General features: G+C 45.5%; 1 protein-coding gene across 1 annotated transcript in view; it reads left to right on the forward strand.

Moving 5' to 3' along the window:
* The window catches only part of LOC120730689 (dachshund homolog 2-like), a 34895-nt gene that overhangs the window by 5426 nt on the left and 2516 nt on the right, over positions 1 to 26953 (forward strand). The window contains exons 2-10 of the mRNA XM_040027151.1: positions 6455 to 6567; positions 18513 to 18641; positions 18727 to 18858; positions 18946 to 19100; positions 19214 to 19352; positions 19521 to 19562; positions 20035 to 20192; positions 20906 to 21053; positions 21164 to 21283. Coding sequence (XP_039883085.1) covers positions 6455 to 6567; positions 18513 to 18641; positions 18727 to 18858; positions 18946 to 19100; positions 19214 to 19352; positions 19521 to 19562; positions 20035 to 20192; positions 20906 to 21053; positions 21164 to 21283 — 1136 coding nt within the window. The remainder of the gene's footprint in view (positions 1 to 6454; positions 6568 to 18512; positions 18642 to 18726; positions 18859 to 18945; positions 19101 to 19213; positions 19353 to 19520; positions 19563 to 20034; positions 20193 to 20905; positions 21054 to 21163; positions 21284 to 26953) is intronic.

Genomic DNA, 26953 nt, shown 5'->3' on the forward strand with positions numbered 1-26953 from the left:
CCAATTCGAAGTACGCATCAAGCCGAGAACGCGAAAAAATCCCGGATGTGTTCTCGCTCCGCCTGTTTTATCGAGCATGCATCGGTGGTGACTTGTGTGGACTGGTACAGCTAAGTATCCCAGAATGCATTCCGTCCAAAACTCAAACGCGGCAATGGCGGAGGAGCGCGGCTAAAAACTTTTAAATATTTCTGGGTCACAAAATAAACTTTTAAGATATTTTCAGGCAAGAATGTAGCTGTGTAAGCTTCAAATATCTGCTCGGTTTATCAAGATATCACATATTTCTAAACGTGCAGACGTCTGTTAACCACCAGCCTGATAGCAAAGCGGGAGGTCAAGGATTACTAGAGCCCGGCGAGAGCAACGGACTCCCGCACATCGTTTTCAACGATGTGCTCCCTGGGCGCCCAATGGCTGCCCACTGCTTCACTGAGTGAATGGGTTAAATGCAGAGAGAAATTTCCCCACGGGGATCAATAAAGTACACGTTCTTAGTAGGGGTGCAACGATATTTGTATCGATATTGAACCGTTCGATACAGTGCTTTCGGTTCGGTACGCTTATGTATCGAACAATACAAAATTTGTAATTTATTTTATCAACTTTCCTTCTGACGATGCTGTCGGTGTTGAGCGCTCAGTGAATCTGCGTTCGACTACTCCGCCTAGGCTGCACTGTCGAGCGCAGATCCACTGAGCGCTCAACACAGACAGCATCGTCAGAAGGAAGAGCGCAGGGCAAGCTAGCGAGACAGAAGTTAAGCTCTCCTTGTAACATGGACCCTCATTCAGATGTGGCGTTTGGAATTATTTTGGTTTTCATGTGACGTATGACCCTGAAGGTAAGCGCGTCATGGACTAAAGTAAAACAGTATGTTGGATGTGCCACGCAATGCTCAATTACATGGGTGGGAGCTAGCGTGTTAGCGCAGTTAGCTCGTTAACGTGTTGGCCGTCTAGCCCCATGCACGGGGCGATCCGCGGTAGCTCGTTAACGGAGATTTGCCGTGTTGTGGCGTTAACGTCATTTCAACGAGATTAACCTGAAAGCACTAGTGGGAACACAACGAATATGACTGCACATTTACATCATCCTAGTGCAAAGACAAGTGGAAGCAGACAACAAGCACGCATGCTACAAACTTTACCCGAGTCATTTAGACAGCCGTTAGCACATGATTCTCCTTATGGGGACCTGATATGTTTAATATGCTGCTGAGAATATAGCCCAGAAGAAGCGGATAGTATAGCTTTTATTTTGGAAAGAGACATTTCTCTGTAATAAACTCTCTTTTACAAAGATGAGTGATTCCTCAATCAGATACAGGGCTCGCAAAATTGCTAGCCCGACGTCCTGGGGCTAGCGATTTTTCCAGTCGGGCTACCAAAATCTATCTCTGCCCTGCCCGTCAGCCTATCGTAGGAAGGAAAAATATATGTCAATGCTTTTGTATTCTTTCGGAAATGTAGCTGGGTAATTATGTCATTGGCATCGGTGAGCCACTGTCAATATGTGACATATTGAAATCGCGTTTGAATTTGCGCTTGTTTTTTGCTTTCACTTTGCAATCGCGCGAACTGTGTATAGAGAGCGACAGCACTGATTGGTGAGTGATGATAATTTGTGCACCAATTCCTCTGACATCGTCTTATCAATCGTTAGCTTACTACGCAAACATGACAAGCGAAATCTCCCGCAGCTTAAACATGTGAGAGGTTGATCGCGCAGAGAATCACTGAGCTTATGTGAGTGCGTGTGTAAAAGCAGCAGGATATATATTTCAGTTCTGCTGAGCCAAATAAGACAGGTCAGGGTGAAGAAGTGACAGCCAAAGAAAAGCTTACCACAAAACGGAGAAGTTATGACAAATCAGACTATAAGGCAAAAAGAAAGTGCAGCTTTATGGTTTCATGGACAAAAGAATTTCTGTGGCTGCAATATGACGAGCTAAATAACCAGGGCTGCACATAAGTGGTCCGCAGGTGCGCATTCGCTGTCAAAATAAAAAACACGCACAAGGGTTAGGGTTCAATTTAAAAACTGTACTTTTGAGTTAAAATATATATTTATAATTTTAATAAATGACAAATTAAAAAGGCATGAACATTTTTTTTTGTATCGAAAAAATATTGAACCGTGACACCAAAGTATCGAACCGAACCGAACCGTGAATTTTGTGTATCGTTGCACCCCTAGTTCTTAGATAACATCGAAATGTTAATGTTTGGTTTATTTCAGTGTTTTATTTGTTCCTAAGTAAATCTGTTTGGCTTAGATATTTTTCAGTTCAGGAGGAAACATTTTCAAACTAAAACTAGCAGCATGTTAATACGTGGAGGTCCTGAAGGCTGCTTCAGAAGGATCAGATTATATTCTAAATATTTGTTCAGTTCTCTTCCAAACCCCAGCAGCTGTCTATTGTAATTTTTGAGTGTCCACTAAAATAAAAATAAAAGCATTCTAAAATCTCACCTGTTTCGCTGTGATTAAAGTTAAGCTTCATAACATATTACTCACAGTTAAATTAAGAGGGGACGGCAGTAAAAACTCCGGACCTGTGACATCATCAAATACGCTGGTGTTCCAATTGTACAAATCGCGAGTCCATGCTCGCGTTCTCGGCAAGTCCGGACTCACCGAGAACGCGAGTATGGAGTTGCGTACATAGGATTGAGAAAGGGCCATTGAAAGAATTATGCTGGGTTAGTGGCAATTTCCTGTTGTTCCCTAGTTCGCCTTCTTTTTCTTCCCGGACAGAAAAACAGACACAACATTAGTTCCACCCAGCTTGCCCTCCAGCCTGTCACTTTTACTTCTTTGTCTCAGGACTCTCCACCTCCTAAACTCGGTTTGACTTGACACTCTCCGTGTACTCACTACCTAATTTATAGCCAAAGTATTCACTCACTGTGTCTTTACTGTTTCTCTATCTTAGCTTTGCCGACTCGCTAGCAGCATGGCCTCTTCACCTGTCCCTCCTGCACTTTCCTGCTCATTGTGTCAGATGTTTAGTTACTCCTTGGCCTCCTTTAGCAGTAATGATACTTGTAACAAATGTTGCAAATGGAGACCAGGAGGGCAGCTGGGGAAAGAGGGCGGCTGGGTGACGGTGAGGAGGAAGCATAGTCTTAAACAGAAGCCCCAGGTGCACCACCAACCTGTTCATGTGTGTAACCGGTTTTCCCCACTCGGCGACACACCCGCCGGGGATCAAACTCTGGTAATTGGCGATTCTGTTCTCAGACATGTGTCCTGCTGCAACAACAGCACTACCACAGTTTCCCCAGAAACTGCACTGTCTACTGATCATCATCATCAGTATTATAATTATCATTATTATTGTTATTCAGGTAATGCTCACCTTCTGGGACATGTGTGTGTCAAACATGGAGACAGGATGGGTTTGTTTCATTGGCATTAGAAGGATCTGTTTCACACCTGTGCAGGTTGGATCTTTGTGCTCTGTGTTAGCATCCTCCTGATGCATCACTCAAGAACTTAAGACAGGACGGCCTGAATTGATGGTGCCTGTTCCAGATGTTAGGAGTTAGGGCTGGGCGATATGGCCTAAAATCCATATCGCAATATAATTTGAAGCACGTGCGGTAACGATATATATCACGATATGTTCTTTTCTTCTGTATAACGTATTTTCCACACTTAAAATCCTTTAATTTTCTCAAAAATCGAGAGTGTGCCTCATGTATGAATTCTGGTTGTGCTTACTGACCTCGAACCGATTTTGGCTGCAGAAATCTGTTAAAAATGTTCTAGTACAACTTTGGTAAGCCGCGCTGCTTGATGGATTGTCAGAGCATTACGGCGGCTGTGGTGAGGAGCTTCGCGGAGTAATCTGGGTCCAAAACTCCGTCCACTTCAGGTCCCAAAGTCAAACGAATACTGAGAATTAAAAACTGTCTAAATTCTTTCATCTTTAATTAAATCATCAGCGTTGCTGCTTTACCAGGTGTAACAATTAAGTTTAACATCCAGGCATCCATGAAAACAGAATTTATTACATTTAACGGAGTTAGAAGTTAACAGGAAGTTAGCTCGCTAGCTTCCACCTAAACATTTCATACCGTGTTCTGACTGAGAGATTTTTGAAACTAATTAATATGTACAGCTCTGCTATCATTTCCAACATAAATGAATAATAATAATGGATTGCATTTATATAGCGCTTTTCGGGGCCCTCAAAGCACTTTACAATTCCACTATTCATTCACTCTCACATTCACACACTGGTGGAGGCAGCTACAGTTGTAGCCACAGCTGCCCTGGGGCAGACTGACAGAAGCGAGGCTGCCATATCGCGCCATCGGCCCCTCTGGCCAACACCAGTAGGCAGCAGGTGAAGTGTCTTGCCCAAGGACACAACGACCGAGACTGTCTGAGCCGGGGCTCGAACCAGCAGCCTTCCGGTTACACGACGAACTGCCAACTCTTTGAGCCACGATCGCCCTAAATGAAGACAGAAAACTAAACAGCAGTGGCGTTTGCAGGGTTACTGAAGTTGGACTACCTGGTATATAATGTTGTGCTACGTGATTGCTAGCGACACAGCTATGTTAGCATAACATTAGCACAGTGAAGCTGGAGGATGAACACCAACTTTTTTTCCACTCGATAAAAGTTAACGTGAGGGATTCTGGCGGTCAGGGACAAATGCAATCGCATAGCAGGATGCTATACACGGGCCAAACTTCAGTCAGGAGAACAACTGAGATCATTCATCCACAATACGAGGTTAGTTATTAATATACTGCAACAACATGGGAACAGAGCAGCTGCGAGAGAATTCAACATTAATGAATCGATGTTACGGAAGTGGAGGAAGCGCAGTTTTTGGCTTTCCCCATATTTCAAAAGTGCTTCATCTCTTTGCTGTGACTGTCGCCATAATTTGCAGATGATAATGGTTGTAGCCGCTGCAATGCTTTTGACCAAAACAGGCGCAGCTTGATGACATCATCAACATGCGCTATCGCGATAGAGCGATATAGTCAAAATTTCTGTCGTTGGCCAAATTTATATCGTTTCTATCGTATATCGTTTATATCGCCCACCCCTATTAGGAGTGTTGATTCAAAGGTCAACAGAAACTGTGTAACTGACAACTCCAACACACAATGTGTACAAGAAACAAGACAAAAATATAAAAGATGTAAAATTTTAAGCTGCCTGGAACTCACAAACTGAACAATTAGAGAGAAAAAATACTGAAAAGACACAAACTACAAGAAAAATAAATAAAAACAAGGACCAATGTCACAGTTTGTAAGCTCTACGATGCATTATCAGGACACAGACCTGAACCCTCAAACACACACACACACTTTGTTCTTTGCAGTTTTTTGGTTTGCTGTTTTCAGAAGTAACTGCACTGGCCTCACTGGGTTAAACTGGGTTCACTGTGTGTGCACATAAAGGATCTCTTGTCCCAGTTTAATTAAGTGTAGAAAGCCCAAACACACACACACAATTTAATTTACTGTGTGTGGGCGGGTTCTATCAGAGCTGTCAATCAAACCCTGACCTGTGGGTAACCCCCCCCGGACTGTCTGTGTGTGTGTGTGTGTGTCCTGATAATGCATCGTACAGCTTAGGTCCCCTCAAGGTTAGTGAGACAAACGTGTGTGTTCACAACAAGCTGAGGTGGGCACACTGGGACCTTAAAATGTATGTAAAGTAATCTGATTACTCTGTGTAACCCACTCAGTTCTGCTTGTATGGTAGCATTATTATCACTGAGGTCCTTTAAATGATTTTTCCTTTATTATTTGGAAACTAAAGGATATTTTCTGTAATCATTGACATCACCTGACTGTTTTCATTCAACATGTTTACTTTTCTTGTTTTTTATCAGCCCATTGTTTTAAGTTTGGCTCCGTATTATTATCTTTATTGCTTTTTATTCCTACTCTTGTATTTGTATTGACTGTGTTGACATTATTATTCTCTTCTAATATTTCAGTGGGGGAATATTGTTTTCTGTCACCTTTGATTTAATCTTTTATCTTCGCTCTTTTATTTTCCGTATTCATTCTCACTACACTGATTCCTGCCTCACTTCCTGTTCTGCTGTGAAATACAACAACAGGTAATCAAGTGACTCTTGATGTGTGTGATTAGTAGTTTTAATATTTTAGTTCCTGGTGTTTATTTCCTGTCAGTAACATTGGTTCCGCCCCTCTGTCTGAGCCACGCGGTGCTTCTCTGAAAGTCTTCCCCGGGGACGATGAACGGCCTCCAGCAAAGTCGACATCAAACAGATTCATTCATGAAGCTAAAACACGACATTAACCTGGAATACTGAAAGTGAGAGAAAGATAGGCCAGCGCTCATTAATTATTCACAGTTGTTATTTAAGGTGGAATCTATTAAGGCGGTCGGCAGCCTTCTTTAAAGGAACGTCCTGCTGAGTTTCTAATGTCTTCACCTCTCTCAGCTCTCGTCCAGGTCGGCCTCCTAAGAGAACGCTGGGCGTGGCCTCCATGACTGAAGGCTCCAGGCTCCTCCCACCACACAGTCTGCTAAGCCCCACCCTGCTGTCTCAGACAGGTGAGCGAGACAAACTGTTACACAGAGCAGATGAATCAGCAGGTGGTAACGTGGCTTCATCTGCTCTGAGTTTTTTACTGTAAAAACATTCTGATTACTGAAATCAAAATGTGATGAAGCTACTACAGCGACGCCTGGAACGCCCACAGAGGGCGCCGTCTTTACTGAGGGCAGCAACAGCAGTGTTTGGCTGAGCTCAGAATCATGAACACCGGAGACGAGACCACAGGATCTCAGCCTGGGACTGTTTCATGAAGCAGGACTGAGCCTGCTGTTGCATATCCAGCTGTAACAGGTGTTACAGGCGTTACGCAATTCATGTTTTTCTGTGTGGAAGCTTCAGGTTTATTGTTCCACACAGCTGATGGACACCGTGGCCCAAAATGTGACCCTCCAAACTCCGAGTCATGAGCCGCCCCCGGCTGACGGCTTCACATGTTCATTTTTTATCATTTTTAGCTACAAATGTTTGGAGACAGTCAAAGAGGCTGAAGCGGTCTGAGCATGTGCAGAGGAGGGAGGGTGGAGCTGCAGGCAGGAGGAGAAGAGGAGGAGCTCAGAGGAGGTTCAAGGATGCAGAGGGTTGGAGTGACACACACACAGACTCACACACAGACTCACACACTCACACACAGACTCACACACACACACACACACACACAGACTCACACACACACACACAGACTCACACACACACACACACGCTCACACACAGACTCACTCACACACACACAGAGACTCACACACTCACACACAGACTCACACACACACACACGCTCACACACAGACTCACTCACACACACACACAGACTCACACACACACACACACAGACTCACACACACACACACACAGACTCACACACAGACTCACACACTCACACACAGACTCACACACAGACTCACTCACACACACACACAGACTCACACACACACACACACACACACACACACACACACAGACTCACACACACACACACACAGACTCACACACACACACACGCTCACACACAGACTCACTCACACACACACACAGACTCACACACACACACACACGCTCACACACAGACTCACTCACACACACACACAGACTCACACACTCACACACAGACTCACACACACACACACGCTCACACACAGACTCACTCACACACACACACAGACTCACACACACACACACACACACACGCACAGACTCACACACACACACACACAGACTCACACACAGACTCACACACAGACTCACACACTCACACACAGACTCACACACACACACACGCTCACACACAGACTCACTCACACACACAGAGACTCACACACTCACACACAGACTCACACACACACACACGCTCACACACAGACTCACTCACACACACACACAGACTCACACACACACACACACGCTCACACACAGACTCACACACACACACACACACAGACTCACACACACACTCACACACAGACTCACACACACACACACAGACACACACACTCACACACAGACTCACACGCACACACGCTCACACACTCACACACAGACTCACACACACACACACGCTCACACACAGACTCACACACACACACACACACTCACACACAGACTCACACACACACACACGCTCACACACAGACTCACTCACACACACACACACTCACACACAGACTCACACACACACACACACGCTCACACACAGACTCACACACACACACACACACAGACTCACACACACACACACACACACACACACAGAGACTCCAATCTGTCAGTCACTCTGGCGTCGGCTAATGAAGCTAAGCTAATTCTAGCTGTAATCTCTGTTCTGTCGATGCGTCTGAAACATCGTCGCTGTGTCTTTACTACCTGTTACTCACCAGGAGCCACTGCAGCCTGTGAGGCAGCGCTCGGGGTCAGATCCACATTGTTAGAGCCAATCTATACAGAAATATTTTTGATACTGTTTCAGTTATTATGTTACATGTTTGATTTTGTATAATATGTTGTTAGAGAATAAATGCTGCGCGTTTAATTTGTGTCGGGCAAGAAAACATTACAGCGTATGTGTGGTAGCAGGTTAGAGTGAGCCAGGACAGCAATGGAAATGTGCGCTGTAGCAGCAAATAGTTTTTTGACTGTGACATCTTTTGTTTGTATGTACGAGTCAGAAATAAATCTGAACAGCTCACATTAAGAAGTGGAAGAATTATTTTTTTGAAGCTTGGGACAGAAATTCTCCACTACATAAAAGTCAAAAAACTAGCGAGTAACGGAGGAATGTTTTCCGCGGTGGAGCCACCGACTAAGACATAGAAAAGTCACCGGATCGTCGGCATAAGGACGCCTATACACAACAACACGGCGAACAGCTAAGTAAAAAGTGTTTTGTCAGATGCATCTTACCTGTGGAAGTAGCATAAAGGAGTTTGTGCAGTACACCACCCGACAGCTGTGCCGAAGAAAATCATTACGGCTTAGCGGTGTTATATAATTACAATGGCGGACGACATTAATGACAGTGTGGGTGTAGTTACGCGTGATGACAGCCAGAGGGCGATGACAGACAAAGGTCTGGAGTTCAAACTGCATCAGCTCACAAAGGTGAGAAGAGGCAAATTACAAGTGACAGCACAGGAAGATGAAACTGAGCGACTTTTGAGCCGTGAAATTCTGCCGGCTGTAAATGATGTGAGAGAGGCACTGAAAGTTTACAAGAAGTTGTATGAAGAGTTTCAAGAATGCAATTATGCAGTGTTGCTGTGTATTAAAGATGAGGAGGAAAAGGAGGCTGACCAACAACTTTGGTTTCAGCCAATGTCAGAACGATGTTTGCAGTTCATTAATAGAGTTAATACATGGATTGAAATACAAACATGTGATCAAGAGATAACACCCATGGACAGTGCATCCAGTGTCAAAAACATCTAGAGTGTCAAACACGTCTAAAGTATCCAACAAGTCAAGGGTGTCGACAGCATCGTCAGAGCGCGTCAAGGAAGAAGCTAACAGAGCAGCTCTGATGGCACGAGCAGCGTCTCTGAAAGAAAAACAGGCTCTAGAGTTAAAAGAAGCAGAAATTAAAGCTGCAAAGGAAAGACTGGAAATTGAAACAGCCATTGCAGTGTCTACTGCCAAAGTGAAAGTGTATGAGGAATGTGAAGGGGTTAAGTCTCAAGTGAGTGAAACCAGACTTACGGTAATGCCACGTCATGACCTCCTAAAGTTGAATAACGAAAATGGTCATGGCAACGTAAAACACACACCAGGGAAGCCAACAGAGATAGAGAGGTCTGCCTCTTGGAGGAATCCTGGTGGTCCAGGTACTGCAGCAGGAGCCATACCTAAGACACATAGAACTCCACGGCAGGGGCCGAGCCAACGCCAAGATGGTGTCTCACTTCAGGAGACCAGACCAAGTGAGCTTTATCAAGTTATGCAGAAACAGGCAGATATCACAGAGATGCTTGTAAAGAACCAACAGCTGGCTCGGTTACCACAAAGGGATGTGCCAGTGTTCCACGGAGATCCTTTGGAGTACAGGTCGTTTATGAGGGCATTCATGCACGCTATTGACACCAGAGCTGATAGCAATTCAGACAAGCTATATTTTCTGGAGCAGTATACTCGAGGCGAGCCTCATGATCGTGTGAGGAGTTGTCAGCATATGCCTGAACATCGGAGGTATGAAAGGGCTCTGCAGCTGCTTCAAGATAAATATGGAAATGAGTTACAGATTGCTAGCACGCTAATTGAGAAGACATCGAAGTGGCCACAAATTAAGGCTGAAGATGGAAAGGCGTTGAGCGCATTCTCTGTATTCCTGGTGAGCTGTCGTAATGCCATGGAGGATGTGGACTATATGGAAGAGATGGACAACCCTGCAACTATGAGGGTCATCATTTCCAAGTTGCCATTTAAAATAAGAGAGCGCTGGAGAATCCATGCATATGATATCCAGGAGCGGCGCTGCAACAGAGCAAGATTCACAGAGCTGGTGGCCTTCGTTGAACGCCAAGCAAAGATCATGTCCGACCCACTCTTTGGCGATCTTGAAACAGCAGTGTCAGACAAGGTCATAAAGAAGCCACAGCAAGGAAACAAGTTGAAGAAAGACATTAGACATGGGAGCAGCTTTGCTATCAAGGTTAACCAAGGTTCAGAAATGGACAAAAGAAGCAGAGTGAGTAAGAACCAGAGTGACCTGTCACTCAACTGCGCCTTCACAAGACCTTGCATGTTCTGTGGGAAACTTCATACACTGCAAGAGTGTTACAAGATTAGAGAGGAGACTCATAAGGATAGAGTGGACTACTTGAAGAAAAACGGACTTTGCTTTGGATGCCTGCTAAAGGGTCACATGAGCAGAGATTGCAAAAAGAAGATGGTGTGCGAGGTTTGTTCACTCAAGCATCCAAGTTTGTTGTCAAGTTATGAGGAAGAGAAGCCTCCCGATGAGGTCAATATGGGTAGCACTGCTAAAGGCCCAGCAGGGTTGTCTGAAGAAAAGGAGACAAGTGCCTGTACTGGGGCTGGAGGCAGCTGCGTGCTTGCCATTGTACCTGTAAGGGTGAAGTCCTGCAAGAGTGACAAGGCTGTGGAGGTTTACGCTTTCATTGACCCAGGTAGCTCTGCATCGTTCTGCACCGAAGCCTTGGCAAGGCAATTGAAGGTGTTATGTGCTCACAGAATTGGAAGTCAGCAGTCTGGCAGACAACAACTTTATTGCACTGTCAAAGGTCTTCACACAGAAAAGTATTCCTGTTTCCAGAGAGAACATCCCACTCCAGAAAGAGGTTGACAAGTGGCCGTACCTACGCGAGGTGAGGTTGCCTCATATTGAGGCTGAAGTGGAGCTTCTCATTGGAACTAAAGAATACACCATATTGGAGCCATGGAAGGTGATCCCAAGTGAGGACAATGGTCCATATGCCGTAAAGACAGCACTTGGATGGATTCTGAATGGACCACTCAGAGAAACAGACACTGCAGCCAATGATGTACAACCATGTGCTATTGTGAACAGAATAGCCATCGACAACGTGGAACAACTGCTTGTACAACAGTATAACCACGACTTTCCAGAGCGTCACTGTGATGATAAAGCAGGAATGTCTCAAGAAGACCACCACTTTGTGGAGTCTGTGTCAATCTCTACTCGTCTCACTGATGGACACTATTCCATAAGTCTTCCTACAAAGAAGTCGTGCGTTCAGATGGCGAACAATTGAAGTGCAGTGTTACAGCGTGCACTGAGCCTTCAGCGCAAGCTGAAAAGGAATCCTGCACTCCATGAAGAATACACTGCCTTCATGAGTGACACGTTGAGCAAGGGATATGCCGTTGAGGTTCCAACAACACAGTTAAACCGCAAGGATGGAAAACAGTGGTATATTCCCCACCATGGGGTATACCATCCACAAAAAAAAGAAGCTGAGGGTGGTCTTTGACTGCGCTGCCAGCTACCAAGGAGTTTCACTGAATAGTGAACTTCTACAAGGGCCAGATTTAACAAACTCATTGATCAGAGTGCTGACACGGTTCAGACAAGAGTCTATCGCCTTTACAGCAGATATTGAAGCAATGTACCATCAGGTGTGTGTCCCGGATGACGATGCTGACCTGCAGCGCTTTCTGTGGTGGCCAGCAGGGGACCTCAATCGAGACATTGCTGAGTACAGGATGATGGTGCATATCTTCGGCGCGACTTCTTCTCCCAGTTGTGCCAACTATGCACTGCGAAGAACAGCAGAGGAGAACCGCAGCAAATCATCACCTGAAGCTGTAAACACAGTTTTGGAAAATTTTTATGTTGACGACTGCTTGAAGTCTGTTGCCACGGAAACTCAAGGTATGGAGTTATACACAGACCTTTTTGTTCTGGTGGAGGATTTCACCTAACGAAATGGACAAGCAACAGTCGTGCCTTGCTCTCATTCATCCCTGAGCATGAGAGAGCCAAAGATGTCAGAGACCTGAACTTGAACCATGACCTGCTGCCTATGGAACGTGCTTTAGGAGTTCTATGGTGCCCTGAGTCTGACGCATTCAAGTTCAGGATTAACATCAAAGAAAGACCTGTGACGAGACGTGGAATACTTTCCGTCACCAGCTCCATCTATGACCCACTGGGATTCCTTTCCCCAGGAACTCTCCCTGCAAAAATGATCTTGCAGCAGTTATGCAGGGATGGTCTTGCTTGGGATGATGAGATCCCAGAACAGCTCAGTCATAAGTGGAACAAGTGGTTACAAGAGCTGTGCTAGCTGTCAGAGGTAACCGTACCCAGGTGTGTGAGACCATTGGACTTCGGTCCTGTCGCAACAGCACAGCTCCACCATTTTTCTGATGGGAGCGAAAGTGGATATGGAACAGCCTTATACTTGAGGATGACCAGCAATGACGGACGGGTTCACTGTACGTTAATGTTGGGAAAATCCCGTGTGGCGCCCCTGAAGCAAACCACTATTCCATGAATAGAGTTGACTGTAGCTATGGTTGCTGCAAAGACAGACAAAATGTTAAGAACGGAGCTTCAGATGAATCTTCTTGAATCTACATTCTGGACTGACAGCACAACTGTGTTGAAGTATATTGAAAATGAGAGTCTTCGCTTCAAGACATTCGTGGCCAATCGCGTTGCGGTCATTAGAGAGCTAACAAATCCTCAGCAGTGGAGGTACGTTGGTACAGCAATCAATCCAGCTGATTGTGCATCCAGAGGGCTTGCACCATCTAAGCTCATGAAGAATCTAAGCTGGTTCCACGGCCCAGCTTTTCTGAAAACCCCAGAAAGACAGTGGCCAGAAAGACCTGACAAGGAAAGGATTGATAAAGATGACAGCGAAGTGAGGCATGCAACCATGGTACATCTCACAAATGCAGCTGAGAATGTTCACACGTTGAACAAGCTGATCAATCACTATTCCAGCTGGCATCGAGTGAAGAGAGCTGTGGCATGGATGATCAAACTCAAAGACTTACTGCTACGACGATGTGAAAAAAGGAAAGAGATGTACGTTAAACAGAAAGAACAAGACAACGAATCAATGCAGACAACACTTACCCTGAAAGATCTGGTGCAAGCTGAGACAGAGATCATTAAGTTCTGTCAAAGTCAACAATTCCAAGAAGAGATCACCATGTTAAAGAAAGGCAAGTGTGTGACAAAGACTAGTCACTTGAGGAAACTTGATCCCGTGATGCAGGACGGAGTTTTGAGAGTTGGTGGTCGCCTCGCAGCTGCTGGGATGCCAGAACATGTGAAGCACCCAGTCATTATCCCAAAGGGCTCACATATCACCACACTGATCTTGCAGGATATACATGAGAAGATTGGGCACTGTGGAAGACTGTATATGCTTTCACGGCTGCGACAGAAGTATTGGATTCCATCCGCTAACTCAGAAGTGAGGAAGTTTCTGTCAAGGTGCGTAATCTGCAGGAAAACTAGAGGCAAACCACTGAAACAGAAGATGGCAGATTTGCCAGAGGATAGGCTTCTACCTGATGAACCCCCCTTTTCTAATGTTGGGGTGGATTACTTTGGACCGTTTAATGTGAAGCATGGCCGCAGCACAGTAAAAAGGTATGGTGTGTTGTTTACCTGCCTTACAACCAGAGATGGGCAGTAACGCGTTACTTGTAACGCGTTACTGTAATCTGATTACTTTTTCAAGTAATGAGTAAAGTAAGGGATTACTATTGCAAAATCGGTAATTAGATTACCGTTACTTTCCCGTAGGAATGCTGCGTTACTGCGTTACTAAAACCGTGATTTTTTTGCGAGAATGTCTCACGACAGTGACGTAAGCAAGTGCGCCGTTGATGACAACAGCTGTCTGCAGATCAACAATGGATCACATATCGATTGTGGGAGAGAGTATGAGCGTGCAGCGTTTAAAGCGTGGAAGTACTGACCTTATTTTGAGTTTGATTCCATAAAAAGTGACAAAGCCATTAGCGTCCGTTGTGCGTGGGAAGAAAACTTCTTTTTACAGCGAAAAAAACCCTAAACTTCCAACAAGCACCGAGTAGCTACGACGTAATGGGAAACTCACAGAGAAACTCGCGGATTCTTCCACTGACCGCGGCACACCTGCACCAGGGTAAACCTCCGCCTACGCCACTCCTGCTTTACAGGTGAAAATAGAGCAACAGGACCGCTGAGTCTTTGACTTTATTTATTTTCTGCTGTGTTTTACTTGCATCTATTTGAAAGACTGAGTGTAAACACAAAAACTATTTTATTTTATGTGCTGGAATGTGCAGAAAATAGGTTTAAATGTTAAACTAATTTATTCAAGTCAGAGATGTTGCAGGTAATTACATTTTTGCTTGATGCATAAAGTTAAAAGATTAAAACTGATAAAACAAGTTAAAAAAAAGAGACTTTTCCATTTGATTACATTTTGTATGATGGATTATGCAGAAAAAGTAGAATTGGGCTGAAAGCTTTATCACCTCTTCAGGTTGTAAATCGTGTTTTTAAAAAGTAACTAAGTAACTAAGTAACTAAGTAATTAATTACTTTTGAAAATAAGTAATCAGTAAAGTAACGGGATTACTTTTTTGGGGGAGTAATCAGTAATTAGTTACTGATTACTTTTTTCAAGTAACTTGACCAACACTGCTTACAACAAGAGCAGTGCACATTGACATTGCGCACACTTTGGACACTGATTCATGTCTGAACGCCATCAGACGCTTTGTGTGCAGAAGAGGTCAGGTATCTGTCATGCGTTCAGCTAATGGCACCAACCTAGTCGCTGCTGAACGGGAGTTACGCGAAGCCATTCAAGAGTGGAATCAGTCAAAGATTCTAGACTGTCTCATGCAAAAGGGAATCCAGTGGGTATTTAACCCACCCGCTGGTTCTCACTTTGGAGGGATATGGGAAAGGCAGATCAGAACCGTGAGGAAGGTCCTGAGGTCTATACTGAAGGAACAGTTGGTCAATGATGAAGGTTTACTGACACTAATGTGTGAAGTGGAGTCAGTACTAAATGACAGACCGCTGACTACAGTAACAGATGATCCAACAGACCTGGAACCACTGACTCCTAACCACTTGCTACTGATGAAGAAAAAGCCAGGTTTGCCTCCTGGACTTTTCAGAAAGGAAGACTCATACTCCCGCCGCCATTGGAAGCAAGTGCAATATCTTGCTGGCTTGTTTTGGAAGAGGTGGGTGCGCGAGTATTTGCCTATGCTTCAAGAGCGTCAAAGGTGGACTCAGGTCAGAAGAAATGTAACTGTGGGGGACATTGTAATGGTGGTCGACGAGTCAGCGCCAAGAAGCTCGTGGATGTTGGGGAGAGTTCTTCGTGTCATTCCAGATGCTAAGGGTCTGGTGCGGCGTGTGATCATCAAGACAAAGACTAACACCTTAGAAAGACCCATTGACAAGCTATGCTTGATCTGTGAGAATGTCATGTAACTTGGAATGAGAAAATACAGTATATGTTCTGGTCGATTACAGGTTTTGTGAAAGATAATTTGAATGATCATGTGTGATACAGGAAGTGTTAATGTTATTTGGCTCTTTTGTAAGTGTTGGCTAATTGTCAGTCTTCACGCCCTCCAATTATGGGGCTGGAAATGTTAGAGCCAATCTATAGAGAAATATTTTTGATACTGTTTCAGTTATTATGTTACATGTTTGATTTTGTATAATATGTTGTTAGAGAATAAATGCTGCGCGTTTAATTTGTGTCGGGCAAGAAAACATTACAGCGCATGTGTGGTAGCAGGTTAGAGTGAGCCAGGACAGCAATGGAAATGTGCGCTGTAGCACCAAATAGTTTTTTTGACCGTGACATCTTTTGTTTCTATGTACGAGTCAGAAATAAATCTGAACAGCTCACATTAAGAAGTGGAAGAATTATTTTTTCGAAGCTTGGGACAGAAATTCGCCACTACACACATCATTGAACCTTTTATTACCTAAACACTTGTTACAGGAGGAGGTGGGCTGATGTGGCGACCAGAAGGTTGTGAGGAAATGTTTTTATTGTCATAGGCTTTGATTTGACTCTTTGGTTTCTCATTTCTCCACAAAATAGACGTGTTTCAGCGTTCCTGAGGACAGTCATGTGGGATGTGTAAACCACTGCAGGAACAGCCACGGATCAAATCAGCCACTCGGCACCTTTTATTAGTTCAGAGCAGCAGACTCTGTCAGCCAATCAGTCTCCATCAGCACGGCTCTGCAGCTGTGAAACAGCTGCTTCATCTTCCTCCTCCTCACTGACAGGATTACTTCTAACAGCTCTGTGATTGGCCAGTTCTGATGAACTGATGGAGGCTGTTTCTATTTCCTCCTCAAACTCTGCACACGCACATCAGCTGATGAAATCTGGACCGCTGTTTGAAGCCCTCTGAGCTCTGCACTGAAAATCAGTGTGTGCCTTTCCCGTGTGTGTGTGGAACAGGAAGTTGAAGCATGCGGCTGCTCTCGGGATAAACAGATGAATAAAATCAAACTCGTGTCACTTTGATGAATTCATCCTGTTTGTCGTCTACATCGTGTGCAGTGAAGGAGGAACAGCTGTTTCCTGTTGCTCAGCAACCGCACGGTCTGTCTGCAGGACGCAGAGTGTGTGTGTGTGTGTGTGTGTTTTCATTAAGCTGTCAGGTGTGTCCGCAGTGACAGAGGTGAAAGGTTTGGTATGTGCTCTGTCCTGTCATCACCATCTTCAGTGATGTTTTCAGCGGGAGAAACGTCTCATCATCATCAGGTGACTTCTTCAATGTCAGCTGACATGAGTACCAGCCCAGTGGACACTCCTTCAATAATGAGGATGTAACATCCTGGACAGGGAGGAACGCTGGTTTGAGGGCGGAGTCAAGGAGGCCATTTACGTGAAAAGGGAAAGACCATCTCTGAATGGAGGAGGGGCCTAAGGGTGCATCTGTCACCATCTTACAATGCTGTGATTGCAGCCATTCCTCAACTCTCTGTGAATGGAACTCATGGTTATTGATCAGTGGTTGTCGATCAGTGGTCATGAGAATTTGCATATTAATGATCATAAACTGACCTCCCAGCACATTCTGACCTAACCCTAACCCTGCTGGTTTCAGTCATTATGCAAATGTCCTGTTTATAAGGTTGATACCTGCAGTCAGCTGAGACTGAAGACGTCACCTGATGATGATGATGAAACGTTTCTCCCACTGAAAACATCCAGATGAACAGAATCAACTTTCAGGATTTCCTTTCCTGGATGACTGAGCGTGCATGAACACATTTAAGAAATGAAACATTTCACAGTCACAGGTTGTCAGACTGTCACTTCCTGCTGAATGTTCTTCCACAATAAGAGCAGGTGTTTTATTTCAATACTGAGAGAACAGGAGAACTCAAGGTCAGTTTGCTGCTGTGATGAGACTTCACACACGAGGTCACCATGCTAACAGTTTCCCCTTACTTCCAGTCTTTGTGCTAAGCTAGGCTAATCACCCATCGCTGTCACTCTCACAGAATCTGCTGCAGAACAAAAGGATCAAACTTTCTTTGTGTTTTTGTTCATTTAACAAGCCGCAGGGAGACCGACCACTCGTTAGCATCGAATTAATTGGTGCAGCTAATTAACTGGGCCAAGTGGCTGCAGGGAGAGATAGATGGTCGAGAGACACCAGCAGTCACTGGAGACTTTCAGGCTGCCAGGGTTGTTAATTATTGATCAGTCAGCAACTTCCTGAAAACAGTTACCTTCATCACCTCCTCCTCCTCCTCCTCTCTAGGAAGAAAAAAGCTTTCATGACCAACAAAGACGATTCAGTCTCGCTCTGATTTCTGAAGGACTAAACGGATTCTTCACATCATCATCATCATCTCCACACATTTCATCAAACATTTACAGCAGAAACATTCCAAACCCTTCTTTTGTGAGTGCAGCGGCGCCCCCTTCAGGACACACTCTGCCATCACTCTTTGTTCTCCTGTCTGCAGGGCTGACAGCGGCGGCAGCGATGGCCGAGATTCTGAGGCTCCAGAAGATGCGGATGATGATGCGTTTCCATGGCAGCAGTGATCAGCAGCGACCTTACAGCAGACCTGAGTCGGAGAACGAGGACACGGGTTCGATTCCATCAGTTTATTCCAATCTGACACTATAGCAAATCAAAGGACGGCACCAAAGTCTAAACCTTTGTTCCCTCAGCAGGAGGCAGTGAAGGATCCTGGGAAAAGGAGCAGCAGCTCCTCTCTCCTCCCCCCTCAGTTGTAGCGCCTCCTGCTGGTTCGGCATCCCTACATTTCAACACTTTGCAGCAGCAGAGCTCGCTGTTAGTCAACCGTGAGTCACCGCTCTCTTCTCATCGGACGCCTGATCATTGTTAGCTTAGCGTCACAGCACATAACTGTCTGTATCCGCCCTCCTCAGGCCTGTCAGACCTTCCATTTATGGTTATGCCACATCCCATCCTCCCTGTGGGCTTGCCTCCTGCCAATGTTGCTATGGCGATGAATCACATGAGTCAGCTCAGTGATTTAGCAAACATGGCCGTTGTGTCACAGGTCCACACAGAAGAGAGCAAGGTAAAAGCTAGCAGCAGCAAAAGTACCAGAGCTAATGCCAAAAGAGCCAATGCTAAAGGGGCTAATGCTAGCAGTGTTAATATTACCAGCACTAATGCTAACTGTGTGTTCAGGAGTCTCCTCTAGGTAGCCCCTCCCCCACTCCCAGCGATGATGAGCTCCACCCACAGGAACCAACCAGCCAATCGCCTTCTAGGGCATCTTCATCATCGTCATCATCACCCCTTCCACCAGCACACACACCAGAGCTGGGTAACCACTCACAGTAGACATACTTATGTGAACTATGACAGCTTTGCTCTTTGTCGCCTCAAAGTCCCCGTAATGTGATTGTAACAGTATGTCCCCACAATACTTCTAAACAAGAACACACACGCACACAGTCACTGATCTGCACGTTTTCATGTGTTCACACTACAGATGGGGAGCCAGGAAACATCAAACAGGCTTTGAAAGAAAAAGGTGTGTGTGTGTGTGTGTGTGTGTGTGTGTGTGTGTGTGTGTGTGTGTGTGTGAGAGAGAGAGGAGCAGCTGGTACATGAACAGTAACGGGTCCTGAGGTGTTTGGATACGGACTCCAGCCCAACTGATATTTACGTCTCTGAGTCTGTGGCCCTGGTTCAGCTTCATCCTCGGCTCGTCCATCAGACTCAGTTTAAAGGACGACTGCATGTGTAACTCATGCAGTCGTCCTTTCCATGATAACATGCAGATAATGGGCCTGACTTTAGCTTCAGCTCGTGAGATCGCCCTCTGCTGTTGGTATCAGCAGTGACCGAGCTAATGTAAGACATGACAGTGTAGAGCCAGTGATAGTTCTACTGTGGAGATCATGTACGACAGCAGCGAGAACAGATGATGACGTAGAACATTAAAGTACAATAAAGTCCAGATGTTTTTATTTTTGTTTAAGCTGCTTTTCTCCTACCTGCAGAGGACAGCCTGCTGCCCCTCCCCCTCATCAAACCAACCTATGAGAAGCTGGCACTCACCTCCCGGTCACTGTCAATCAAACACACAAACCCCACCTTTGCTCCGTTCCCATTGGCTGAGGGTCTGTCATCGATGGAGACGCTGCTGACCAACATACAGGTGACAGACCGAGATGATGGAGGTGAAATATTCATGTAGAGACATCAATGTAGTGTTGTGGAAGTTTTCACTTAAATAAAGCCTGCAGACGAGCGGTGAGCAGTAGCTAACATTCTTTAATCAAACACAAAGAACAGAAAAACCAAGCTTGGTGGAGCCTGCATGACCGCGGGGCAGGTCAGCAGAGTCTCCCTGAGCCTAGCATGGCTCTCAGTTAAATACCTTCTCCAGGAACAAAAGGCAGTACACAGCTGTTTCACACCTTAAGGTTCACACTCCCTTGCTACCTCCCAGAGTCCTCGAAGAGACAAAAGACTCTTCCTGTGGAGTTGTCTGCTTCCCCCAACTTCCTTACTACACCCCCACCATTTGTCTTAACGTATGAGTGTCAGACAGTTAAAATCCAGTGGCACCAAGGCATCATACAATAAAATAATGTGATTAATACATAAGTAAAAGAAATTCCTATACAGTCGAGACATCAATGCAGCTCATGAGGAGGAATGTTGGCCATGAAATCAAAAAGCAGAGACTGGAATATTTCAAATTGAGCAAATGTGAAATCAATACAAGGTTACATGACGAGGATGTGGGAACTCGGGAATCTGAGACATGTTAATGTGCAGAATTTAAAATACTGTGAGGGAACATCAGAGATGCAGAGACGAAAAGTACCTGAGAACATCAGGGACTTACCTGTGTGTGTTTCTCAGGGTCTCCTGAAGGTGGCGGTGGAGAGCGCTCGCTCTCAGGACAAACAGAGCCAGCAGGAGAGGAAAGAGTTAAAACTGGAGCTGGAGAGAGAGAGGGACGCCCGACAGACGCTGCAGAGACAGCTGAGCTCCGAGCTGCACACCAGAGGTGAGACAGGTGTAACAGGTCAGAGGTCAAGTGAGCTCTAATGGACTAGAGGTGAGACAGGTGAGAACTGTTCACACTACCTGTCCTCTTCGTCTCATCTTCCTCATCAGTGTCGATCCAGCGGAGGCTGAAGAAGGAGAAGAAGGCAAAGAGGAAGCTGCAGGAGGCGCTGGAGTCGAGGAGGCGAGAGCAGGTGGAGCGAGCGCTCAAACACTCGGACGGCCTCACAGGTGAACAAGCAGCAGAGCACAGGAGCTGTATCTAACCTGTGATTGGCTGAGCTGTATCTAACCTGAGCTGTATCTAACCTGTGATTGGCTGAGCTGTATCTAACCTGAGCTGTATCTAACCTGTGATTGGCTGAGCTGTATCTAACCTGTGGTTGGCTGAGGTGTATCTAACCTGTGATTGGCTGAGGTGTATCTAACCTGTGATTGGCTGAGCTGTATCTAACCTGAGCTGTATCTAACCTGTGATTGGCTGAGCTGTATCTAACCTGTGATTGGCTGAGCTGTATCTAACCTGTGATTGGCTGAGCTGTATCTAACCTGTGATTGGCTGAGGTGTGTCTAACCTGTGATTGGCTGAGCTGTATCTAACCTGTGATTGGCTGAGGTGTGTCTAACCTGTGATTGGCTGAGGTGTGTCTAACCTGTGATTGGCTGAGGTGTGTCTAACCTGTGATTGGCTGAGCTGTATCTAACCTGAGCTGTATCTAACCTGTGATTGGCTGAGCTGTATCTAACCTGAGCTGTATCTAACCTGTGATTGGCTGAGCTGTATCTAACCTGTGATTGGCTGAGGTGTATCTAACCTGTGATTGGCTGAGGTGTATCTAACCTGTGATTGGCTGAGCTGTATCTAACCTGAGCTGTATCTAACCTGTGATTGGCTGAGCTGTATCTAACCTGTGATTGGCTGAGCTGTATCTAACCTGTGATTGGCTGAGCTGTATCTAACCTGATTGGCTGGCTGAGGTGTCTAACCTGTGATTGGCTGAGCTGTATCTAACCTGTGATTGGCTGAGGTGTGTCTAACCTGTGATTGGCTGAGGTGTGTCTAACCTGTGATTGGCTGAGCTGTATCTAACCTGTGATTGGCTGAGGTGTGTCTAACCTGTGATTGGCTGAGCTGTATCTAACCTGTGATTGGCTGAGGTGTGTCTAACCTGTGATTGGCTGAGGTGTATCTAACCTGTGATTGGCTGAGGTGTATCTAACCTGTGATTGGCTGAGGTGTGTCTAACCTGTGATTGGCTGAGGTGTGTCTAACCTGTGATTGGCTGAGGTGTATCTAACCTGTGATTGGCTGAGCTGTGTCTAACCTGTGATTGGCTGAGGTGTATCTAACCTGTGATTGGCTGAGCTGTGTCTAACCTGTGATTGGCTGAGCTGTATCTAACCTGTGATTGGCTGAGGTGTGTCTAACCTGTGATTGGCTGAGGTGTATCTAACCTGTGATTGGCTGAGGTGTATCTAACCTGTGATTGGCTGAGGTGTGTCTAACCTGTGATTGGCTGAGGTGTGTCTAACCTGTGATTGGCTGAGGTGTGTCTAACCTGTGATTGGCTGAGCGTGTCTAACCTGTGATTGGCTGAGGTGTCTAACCTGTGATTGGCTGAGCTGTGTCTAACCTGTGATTGGCTGAGGTGTATCTAACCTGTGATTGGCTGAGCTGTGTCTAACCTGTGATTGGCTGAGGTGTATCTAACCTGTGATTGGCTGAGGTGTATCTAACCTGTGATTGGCTGAGCTGTGTCTAACCTGTGATTGGCTGAGGTGTATCTAACCTGTGATTGGCTGAGGTGTATCTAACCTGTGATTGGCTGAGGTGTATCTAACCTGTGATTGGCTGAGCTGTGTCTAACCTGTGATTGGCTGAGGTGTGTCTAACCTGTGATTGGCTGATGTGTATCTAACCTGTGATTGGCTGAGGTGTATCTAACCTGTGATTGGCTGAGGTGTGTCTAACCTGTGATTGGCTGAGGTGTGTCTAACCTGTGATTGGCTGAGGTGTATCTAACCTGTGATTGGCTGAGCTGTGTCTAACCTGTGATTGGCTGAGCTGTATCTAACCTGTGATTGGCTGAGCTGTGTCTAACCTGTGATTGGCTGAGCTGTATCTAACCTGTGATTGGCGACGCAACGAAGGCTGTCCAACTTCGTGGACTCCTCCGAATGCAGCTGACAAATGCGTCCTCCTTTTACCTGAATTTGAAGGATGGGTCGGGTGTGTCCTTCGTGGCCCACCATATCTCAGAATTCATAGCGCGGCCCAGCCAATTCCAGTTTTCAACAATGGCGGCAGCTGCTTAGTTTTAATTGATTCCGTAAAGGACTCGATGTTACTCTTCCTAATGATGCTTTAGATAGAGAGACTTTTGAGGGATGGTTGTTATGAGGAGAGGCATAACAGAAACTTTGCCAGCAGCACACACAACTTTCAGTCTTTTACCCAGGCTAATCTGCCATTTTCCCTCCTTGGTTAGGTTTAGGGATTAGAGATCTGATCTGCATTATCATTTTAAAATTTGGGACACATCGTCAGTAGTGGACCTTGCATTCATCGGGTGTTTCGGCCATTATCACTAGAATCCCTCATCCAAGGAGGCCCTGCCGGGGTTGATCAGGCCCTGGAGTGTGTCACTGGTTTATGTTAAATTGTTATATCTCTTCTTCTTTCTTCTGTTTAGTTTCCTACAGTTTATTTTCTATCTATTCACTGCAACTGAGAAATAATACTTACCTCTTTAGCATTTATGGAGCCTCACTTCTTCAAAGAGACAGAAAAGGTGACAGAGAGAAGTAAGACAAGTAAGTAAGATAAGATAGGAGAGAGCAGAGAGGAGAGCCGGAAGGGGGGGGCGCCCGATCTGGCTTCCCACACCTCCCCGCTGGATCGGGCTGTGCGCTCTACCTCCACACTGACTCCCAGAAAAGGGAAGAAGAGCAGAGGGGAGAAGAGCGGAATATTTTTCATTCTTCTTTTTAGTTTCAGTACCATGAGGTTAACTACGCAGTCCCCAGGAGGCGCTGAGACAGCTGTAGCAGTCAACCAGCAAAACTTCTAATGTTATGTTTTACCCTTTGACACCCCCTGCTGAGGCAGGCCCACCACGATCAATCCTTGGCATGTGTATCGCGGTTAGCTGACTGCCTTAGCTGCCCAAGTGATGTCAGCCCTTTTTAGCCATAGCCAGTGACTGGTCCTCTCAGCAATTCAATTCAATTCAATTTGATTTATATAGCGCCAAATCACAACAAAAGTCGCCTCAAGGCGCTTCATAGATACAGAGAAAAACCCAACAATCATATGACCCACTATGAGCAGCATTTTGGCGACAGTGGGAAGGAAAAACTCCCTTTTAACAGGAAGAAACCTCCAGCAGAACCAGGCTCAGGGAGGGGCGGAGCCATCTGCTGTGATTGGTTGGGGTGAGAGAAGGAAGACAGGATACAGACATGCTGTGGAAGAGAGACAGAGATTAATAACAGATATGATTCAATGCAGAGAGGTCTGTTAACACATAGTGAGTGAAGCAGAAACACCCAGTGCATCATGGGAATCCCCGGCAGCCTACGTCTATCACAGCATAACTAAGGGAGGATTCAGGGTCACCTGGTCCAGCCCTAACTATATGCTTTAGCAAAAAGGAAAGTTTGAAGCCTAATCTTGAAAGTAGAGATAGTGTCTGTCTCCTGAATCCAAACTGGAAGCTGGTTCCACAGAAGAGGGGCCTGAAAACTGAAGGCTCTGCCTCCCATTCTACTTTTAAATACTCTAGGAACAACAAGTAGGCCTGCAGAGCGAGAGCGAAGTGCTCTAATAGGGTGATATGGTACTACAAGGTCATTAAGATAAGATGGGGCCTGATTATTTAAGACCTTGTATGTGAGGAGCAGGATTTTGAATTCTGGATTTAACAGGAAGCCAAAACAGGAGAAATCTGCTCTCTTTCTAGTCCCTGTCAGGACTCTTGCTGCAGCATTTTGGATTAACTGAAGGCTTTTCAGGGAGTTTTTAGGACTTCCTGATAATAATGAATTACAGTCGTCCAGCCTGGAAGTAATAAATGCATGAACTAGTTTTTCAGCGTCACTCTGAGACAGGATATTTTTAACTTTAGAGATGTTGCACAAATGGAAGAAAGCAGTCTTACATATTTGTTTATTATGTGCGTTGAAGGACAGCAGTGTTAGCTAGCTCTCTTATAGCCTGCCGTTGTGCCTGTCCTCTGCAACAAAGCCCCTGCACCCCACTTCCACCGGGCGCACCTTGATCTTCCAGCCTCTGTCCTCTGCCTCAGCTGCCAAGTTGGCATACCGCAGCTTCTTACGCTCAAACGCTTCCACAGTTGCTTCCTCCCATGGTACCGTCAGCTCAATGACATACGCAAGTTAGACCAAAGGACGAGGTCTGGTCGCAGAGTAGTTGTTACGATCTCTGTGGGAAAAATTAGCCAATTATCCAAGTCCACTTGCATCTGCAATCCCTGGCAACCTTCAGCGGGCCCAGGTCCGGGGTTGAGGGGCTCGTCCTCGGCTTGTCTCATTCCCGGACAAATGTTGATGAAAACTGACGCTCCTCTTGGTTTGTGAAAGGTTGAGCGTTGATGGATTTCCTTTTGCGCTCTCAGCCAGACACCAGAGGACCTGGTTGTGTCTCCATGTGTGTCTGCCCTGAGTAAGGTTTACTCTTATTACTTTTTCTGGGTCACAAAATAAACTTTTAACATATTTCCAGGCGAGAATGTAGCTGTATAAACTTCAAATATCTGCTCGGTATATCAAGACGTCCAACGTTTTCGGAGACGTCTGTTACCCACCAGCTCGACAGCGAGCCGGGAGGTCGCGGGTCACTGAAGCCGAGAACGGCACAACTCCCGGCACATCACTTTCAGATCACCGCGGACTTTCACTACTCAGGTTAAACATGATATATAAAACACTTAGACAACCTAAAACGTTATTGTTGGGCTTTTTGTTTTATTTGTTCGTGAGTAAATCGGTTTGGCTGAGATCAGTGTTATTAGATTAGGTTAGATTAGATTAAACTTTATTAATCCCCCGGGTGGTTTTACACAGCTGAATAAACGTCAAACAGAAAACTGATTAAACAGATGGTCGAGTTTACTCCAGTGTCCTGTTACATTTTAGACAGCAAGGAGCAGACGGACGAGTTTATTAAACTCCACCGAGACAGCGCTGACGCAGATCTGAAGGTGAGACCGTCCAGTTTCAGAGCTGTTTACTTCCGGCCTTCTCGGTCTTCAAAGGACCCCGCCCACGTAGACCGCGAAGGCGGATGCAGCCCAAGAATTTGGACACCCCTCTTGACTTCATGTCCTTTTTTTTTTTTTTTGCCTGTCCCGTTTGGCTCTTTTGCATCAGAATTGTTGTCTAAAGGCAAAGAAAGATGCCCAACGGATTTACTTTACCAAATTGACCATCCCAGCCTTGCCATAATGGTCCATTTGATTCACCTTTTATTGTTTATTTTATTTTCACTTGCTGAATACGGGACAGACTTGACTGGAGGAAAGAAAGAGGGAAAGAGAAACAGCTGAGAAGAGGGACGGGGGAGAAGGGCAAAAAACAAAAACCAACAGAATGGGCAGAAAAAAAAAGAAAAAAAATGCATCTATCGATCACCTGGATCACCTGCTGAGAAAGAAAAAAGAAGAGAAGAAGAGAACAAGAGTAATAGAATAAACAACATCACAATGATATATGGGAATATGACAGGAAATACTAAATATTAAACATTATTGTGCAGCACATAAGATCAACAGCACACAGTGTGCTTTGAGGTAGGAGCCAAAAAGGGTGTAGTTTGTGGGTGTGATCACCCGTGTGTACACCTGTGAGCATGGACGCGCTTGTTTTTAAAAGGTTCCTTCA

The sequence above is a fragment of the Simochromis diagramma genome, unplaced genomic scaffold (genome assembly GCF_900408965.1).
Source record: "Simochromis diagramma unplaced genomic scaffold, fSimDia1.1 OVJJ01000773.1, whole genome shotgun sequence".
In the NCBI taxonomy this organism is placed as follows: Eukaryota; Metazoa; Chordata; class Actinopteri; order Cichliformes; family Cichlidae; genus Simochromis; species Simochromis diagramma.